Source organism: Dendrobates tinctorius, unplaced genomic scaffold (assembly GCF_039654945.1).
Source record: "Dendrobates tinctorius isolate UK_male_01 unplaced genomic scaffold, ASM3965494v1 ptg000250l, whole genome shotgun sequence".
NCBI classification, from domain to species: domain Eukaryota; kingdom Metazoa; phylum Chordata; class Amphibia; order Anura; family Dendrobatidae; genus Dendrobates; species Dendrobates tinctorius.
The window spans coordinates 10,950,549-10,957,756 of NW_027361917.1; the positions used below are offsets into that span (position 1 = coordinate 10,950,549).

At 36.0% G+C, this 7,208-nt stretch overlaps 1 protein-coding gene across 1 annotated transcript; it reads right to left on the reverse strand.

Moving 5' to 3' along the window:
* Positions 1 to 2,919: 2,919 nt before the first annotated feature.
* VSX1 (visual system homeobox 1) lies at positions 2,920 to 5,601 on the reverse strand. Its single transcript, XM_073557732.1, has 5 exons — positions 5,220 to 5,601; positions 4,535 to 4,613; positions 3,962 to 4,085; positions 3,611 to 3,791; positions 2,920 to 3,344 (listed from the first exon to the last, which is right to left on the reverse strand). Exons 1-5 carry the CDS (start codon positions 5,599 to 5,601, stop codon positions 3,073 to 3,075), a joined length of 1,038 nt encoding a protein of 345 aa, XP_073413833.1. The 3' UTR covers positions 2,920 to 3,072.
* Positions 5,602 to 7,208: the final 1,607 nt, after the last annotated feature.

A 7,208-nucleotide genomic window follows, 5' to 3' on the forward strand; every position in this document is an offset into this window, starting at 1 on the left:
TTAACGAGTCTTGTAATATGACTTAGGATAAAAGCCAAATCAGAATCTTAATTTGCAGACACGGCGCTATAGGTTCAAGTCCTCTTTCTCTCTGAAGAGGCAATTTGCATATTAAAATTCCCAAAGGAGCATTGCACAGCGAATAAGCCTCCTTACCTTGACAAGCCATAGCTGATATGTCACTCTCCACAAGGAGAAACCTTACCCCTTAGACTACATGCTGATCATGAGGCCAGGCAGACGGAGAAGTTAGTCTCTGCACATCCTTGTGACTGAGAACTGAGAGAGATACTGAGGTTTATGCAAGGGAAATGCAGTGCAACCCCCTGAAGACTGTAATGGCCTGATGGGGAAGTCACAACTACAGATCTTATCTACATTTCAAAGGTTCAACTAATGACTTTAAGTGCTGTGCCTTTCTGCGTATATTGTTAATCATATGTGCCTCATTGTTAAACTGCAATCCCCTGTCTACCTCATTGACGTTGAACTGCTATGTTTTTGTGGCTCATTGAGTGCTTACCATTATGCTTGAGTGACTCTTAGGAAAAGTCAAGGTTTGTTTGCGTTCAACAACTATCTCTACAAGTTCCTTCAGGAATGATCAGATCCTCTACTTTATGTTCCCTTGTCCTGCGCCCTACATCTGCAGCCTCAGCCAATGCATTATGGTACTCTAATTACGAAAAGCTCCAATGTTTCACCAATTTCAGTGTCCTTTTGCCATCCAAGGAGATTCATTTATGTCTTAGGCCACATTCACATGATGAGTATTTGGTCAGTATTTGACATAAGTATTTGTAAGCCAAAACCAGGAGTGGGTGAAAAATACAGAAGTGACGCACGTGTTTCTGTTAATGGGTTTTTCATGCCCCTCTGCTTATTTGCACATGATATACAGGGCTATGTGACCCAGTTCTATAGCCAACCCAGCCCCCATCTCTGTCTCTGCCTCAGTCATGTGGAGAAGGGGGCTGGCTTAATGAATTAAGAATGGCAGACAGCGAGCTATATCACGTGTCAATACATAGAGAGGGGATGAAGCTTTCTAAGTATGTTTAAATTAACGCGGCCAACGGAGAAACATTCATAAGTGAAATATATTTGTAAGTTCTATTACAGTAATTTCTATTTTAAAAATCAAATTATTTCTCACCTCACCAGATAGCTCCTTTAACCCAGGAAATCTGCACTTAGAACACTTTTTGAATTGATTTTAATTGTTTTGAAATAAAAATATCTGGAAGCTAAAGGGAAAATGAATGGCCTCCATACAAATAAACTTTCTATCGTACAATCTATTGATCTGGTCAACTGGCCTGTCCTTGCTCTTAGACATTTATAATTTTTTTCATATCTTCTTGCAATCACAGTTTTTGCCTTTTTGGTCACATGTCAATCAAAAACACAACCGATTTAAAAGATACAGAAATCTTTATTGGTTTGCACATAATAAATATATGATAAAATATAACAAACAAATTTAAAAACCCCTGGCTACCAAAGTGCTTCAATACATAAATATGAAATGGCTGCGACACAAGCCGAACATTAGAACATAGATTTACAGACAATTCCAATAATTACAAACATTTACTATTCTCTCTTCACAAAATATATTCTCCTGTTAGAAGAAAGCGTCTTCTGTTGAGAATTCGAACATCCTTTTTCATGTTCTATGCATAGATAAGTGAGGAACAAGCTCTTTTTGTCTATCTGAGCTTATAAAAGTTGATATTTATATACAAAATATACAATGAATATGTGTAAGGCTGTGGATTTTTATCAATTTTCAAAAATTGAAATATTAAATAAAAAGTTGACTCTTCATCTAAATGTTTAACATATGCAGATTCATCCAAGGATAAACACTTATTTAAACCCATGGTCCTAGAGACTTAAAATGTTACATATTTTTGGAGTTAATAAACGTGGATTAGAAATGGCTGCAAAAAAACAAATTTTTGTGAAAAAAACATGAACAATGATGTGCGCAATTAATAGTTTTTAATGTTTTGCTTTAACTTGCACTAGTTCAAAACGAAAAAAAAAAAATAGTGCGAAAAAAATATTTTCCAGTCTCTACATTATTATTATTGCTATATTTAAACTGTTGGGGAAATAAAAAATCATTTAAAGCTAAGTTTATTAATGAAGTGTTAGCAAAAACATTTTTTATAAATGTAGGCTAAAAATCCATAAATGATTTAGATGTGTTTAATGTATTCAAATATTTGTAATATAGTGAAGTCGTTGGAACTTTAAGGTTCTTAATGTCCATTCGATAATATATAGAAAGTTATTAATGTCTCATTTTTGAAGATATTGATGGTATAAACTATTTTAAATATGCTAATACACATGATTTCAATTTAGTTTACGGTATCTTAATGGGAATACCTTTTTTTCATATTGTTAAAAAAAAAACACGCTAAAAAAAACTGTAAAATTTGTATAAGAATAAACAGTATTTCTTGAATCTCTTTCAGTTAGAAACACAGGAAAGAAGAATATTTTAAATACTGTGCAACAAATATTTCCAAAAGGTAAAAAGTTATTTTTGATTAAAAAAAGGGGTGAGTTCTACCTGTAAAGATTAATTTTTTAAAATTAAATAAAAATTGAGCATGATATTTATAAAGCTCAATTTATCACAGTCTAACTTGTTTATTATTTTTTTTAACAAAATGACAATGAGTTTTGGTGATATATTTTATTGTACTGACCCGGTGACACTGCAAAAGCATCTGTTGTAGTCACCATGTAACTTATTTATAGAAAAAAAATATTTAAAAAAAAAGTTGATTTGTACAAGAGAATCCAAATGACATATTACCTATTTTTGTATACATAAAAAAGCTAAGAAAATAGTCAATAATTTACACAATTACACTATTAGCTTATGCTCTGATAAAGAAATTAAAAAAAACTGCAATAAAGTTTTCAGAAATTGTTGACTGAAATACATGTGCAATAATTGTCCATGATTGTATTTGGCCCTGCCATTCTATTCTTTCCAACCCCCTCCCAACCCGTTACCAGCCTCTCTCCTCTGAACTAAAAACAGTCGGCTCAGTGCTCACTGTCTGTGGTGTCATTTTGACTGTCTCTGCTGGATCCATGCCTTATTATATTGCATGGTGCCTCTTGTTTTGCTGTGCTTGAGAGATCAATGGCTCTTTCTTCAGATATGTCCATACTATTGCCTCTGTCCTGTATGTTCCTATGGGATTCTGATGGCCTGGATAATAAATTATCGATATGATGTTCCCCCCTGTAAATATCTGGTGCTTGTTCATCCACATCTGCCTTCCTGGTGATGTCTACAGATTTTTTGTGCATGCCTAAAAAGTAAAAAAAAAATATATATATTTTAGATCATTAATTGCAAAACATTACACCTGCTAACAAGTGGTAAAATATATTGTTGTATTTCATTTAATATTTGCATGTATTTCCATTTGTGAAAACTTTATTGAAAGCCTCAGCATTAAAATAAGTGTTAAAAATCTTGGACTAATCTTAGAAAATGTTCAGAGACAATTTGCTCTTACTTATCTCTTACAAATATATGTAGGTTTTAAGGTATGAACTGCATAAGCTTCCTCACCCAATAGCCATGGAGCACAAGAGCCAACAAGCCCATTCTTTGCCGAGTTGATGATGGACTCAGGTAGTGGGATGGAGTGCCTCACCATGGCACCATACAGCCCATATTCTGCCATAACGCTGCTCCTGCCCCAACACTTCTCTCGCTTTCTCCACTTAGCCCTCCTGTTCTGGAACCAGACCTTTAATACACAGTAGCAAAATGTGATCAATATCACAAAAGTAATGGTCAAAGCAGACACGTTAAAATAGTAATGCCACCTTCTCCCGTTTTTGGTTGTTGCAATAACATATGAACTCCATATCTGGGAAGTTGGAGTTGTAGTAGTATATAACGTTTCTCATATGTTACCTGTATTCTGTCCTCAGGCAGTTCTGTCTTGAGAGCCAACATTTCTCTGGCATACACATCAGGATAATGAGCTTCATTGAAGGCTTTCTCTAATTCCTCCAGCTGATGAGCAGTAAATACAGTCCTGCAGATATAGATATATGATTATGGACCATTGCCATCATTTGCCAAAATACATAACCCTCTAGTCCATCAGGATCACTCTGATGACAACATAAACCAGAAAGCCATAACTTGAAATAGTAGGTCTAGTGTTAGGCCCTTGGGCTTGGATCCTAAAGTCTTTTGGCCATGATACATATAGTTGCCCGGCTGATGTTGGTGTTCAAGGTGGGTCCAAATTTATACATTTTCTGAAGTGTAAAATGATTGTTAATCATCTTAGTTTTACAGATTATGGAAGATAATACTCCACACGGGCCTCTACCAATGGTCATAAATGTTCTGCTTGAATGTCAATATACAACATATTATCTTTGCAGTCAGTGGCATTCTCTGGATTTACAGGCCAATGTACTACTATTTGTATATTTGTAGCCGTTGTGGGTCACAAAGTAAAGATCTCTAAATCACCTGTGTCTTCTCTTCTTTCTTTTTGCTTGTGATCCAGATGCCTTCGAATCACTTTTATCTCCTAGGAGGCTGTCATCATCTAGAAATGCAAAGATGGACTTCAATATTGCTCATCAAGCATTATAAAATAGTACAAGTAGAACATATTAAGTAATAATAGATTATAAACATTTTCAGAAAAATGTACATTTTCTTTCATGTTCAACTGTATATTTATGTTTAACATACGGACACCGCAATTCATTAGCTGGTAACATAAGCTCAGTTCAGGCTAAAGGAGAAAGTTGTATGATGTATTTACTACCTGCCATTCAGCACCACAGAAAGGTCATACAAGCTGGACAGCTCTCTGATCCAGGGCTCGTTATCTCCAACAATCACTTTCTCAAGCGGCTGTCACACATGGAAGCAATGCACACCAGAACCTACAGGTTTCGTACACTAATAATGACCATACTGAATGGCTACAACATAAAACCATAAACATTCTTCTTGTAGGAACATTGTCTTGTTTTGGGGAATAGAATAATATCTTTTTTTATCCACTAAAAAGCATATTCCTACTTATATTACCACAATTAGAAATATTAATATGATATAATATTCACAGTTTACATGTAACAATTTTTACCCCTTTTTAGTATGGCATACATAGATATTTTCTATGCAATAAATATTTAGTTACCAGAGATATTTTCCTTGTGCTTGTCTGAGCTGTGGATGTACTGATGCTCGGCTCTAGGCTGTAGAAATGGTATGTGAGTTGGGAGAAGACAAGTAGTCCCAGTGGGTTGTTGAGAGGCAAAACCACACAGAAACCCCAACCCAAGGGGCAGCGAGCCATTAGCCATGGAGATCCCACCAAGACCTCCTCCTGGACCTTCACAGCTGGGAAGAGAGACTGATGGTGGCTGTAGTTCTGCTTCTAGACCAAGCAGGTCAGTGATAGCAAAGCCTTTGGATCTCATTGCAGGTCCATGAAAACGTCCCGATTTCTCATTTCCAGCACTTGGGGCCAGGATCTTCACTTTTGATTTGCCCTCTGAGATGTCATCTCGCCCAGTCATGACTGTATGAATATGAGATAAGTTAACTTTCTCTTTTCTGGCTACCAGGCTGATCTGAAGGATATAAGAGGTCAGTGCCAGGCAGGGGGTTTTTATGTTGCTCCCCAGCTCCAATAAGCTCCTGGACATGCCCCTTGCCGTGTTTAGAGATGGTTCCACCTTCCTCTCAATCCCACAGGATTAATTGGCACCAATTCACCCCCACTCCCCCCTATCCTTTGCAATCCGATAAATTCCCTGGCTCTAACCTCCTGTTTCTTTCTCCCTCCTCCTCTTGGTAATTTTATTCTATGCAGGATGACAGATTTCACTTAACTTTACATCTGTTGGGGAGACCCTTTGTCTAATAGTGAATGGCACATAGCGACCTAACACAGTGAGTTAAAACTCCTCCTTTTCATTGCCCTCTGATTGATTCTGACACATAACTACCAGACCACAACAGGGGGTACTGATATTACCAACACCAGGAGAAAACAGGGAGGAAGGACAAGGCTAAACCTCCTGACATTCAAGTGACCAGTGATCCAGTATATCTGGGGTTAATCCTCACAAGGGAAAAACTTATTTTAGCCAACTTTTCTTACTAATAGGTATTAGATGCAAATTCCAAATTGTTGAATAAAAATTAACTTATGATGCTACTTTGATACTCATGTTAGCTTTATTCTGTTTTCTGCATGATATATTTTATATATATGTTTTTCAGCAATAATAATTTTGTTATGAATCTGTTTAAACCCCAATACTCACATGATGCTTCATTCAGATGATTAGATTTTGGCTTATGAAATAAGTAGCTAAGTGTCCCATATATTGATTTGGGGGGAGGGGGTTTGTACAGACATTTTTCTTTATATAGAACTTATATGTGTGGTGTCCACGCAAACTGAAATTCCAATTTTCTAATTAAACTATAGCTTCTGACCAGGTCACAGATCTGTTGTTGTGGAAATGTGCTCATCAAGTAGAGGCCTTAGTTATTGATTTATTCATTTCAGTGTGATAGATTCACAGGTGTGAGCAGCCAGGATCCAGCGCCTCAATAGGCAAAGGGAAACAGCACTACGAATGGCCCCCCACAGATGTGGGGAATGGAGGTGCTACAAATTTTGCCTTAGGATCTTGGAACGTTATGCTATATTTCTGTTGTGACTAGTTACATCACATCCTTTAATTAGCCACATTAACATGTGTATCACAAAAAGCAAACTTTTAGCAAATTTTAGTATTCACAAGTAAATTAACATGCCATGAGAATTATTTATTTTATTTTTTTAACATTTGTTCTTCTATTAATTTGAAATACATGAAAATGATTAGTTCTTCTGAAATGTACAATAAAACATATTGCTACAATGAGTTTAGTATGTCTGCCCCTTCTATTGCTTTGTAAATGGCAACTCACAAGTAGGAGGCATGTGTTATAAGGTGAAGTGGTCATGAAGGCAGGGATCCATTTAGATGACTTGCTGGCCATGTCCACTTTTTCCAATTTCAAATATTATGAGAACGTTTTTTCGTAACACTTTGTACTTCATGATAGTGGTAAATTTAGGTAAGATATATTTTTATTTATTAATTATCAGGAATTTGGAAAAAATGTT

Excerpts from the sequence above, each read along its gene's own strand:
- VSX1 (XM_073557732.1), bottom strand. The coding sequence starts at position 5,601 with ATGACTGGGCGAGATGACATCTCAGAGGGCAAATCAAAAGTGAAGATC. Across the intron at positions 4,086-4,534 it reads AGAAAGAAGAGAAGACACAG|GACTGTATTTACTGCTCATC; the intron begins GTGATTTAGAGA and ends CTATATCTGCAG. Across the intron at positions 3,792-3,961 it reads TGCCTGAGGACAGAATACAG|GTCTGGTTCCAGAACAGGAG; the intron begins GTAACATATGAG and ends TGTGTATTAAAG.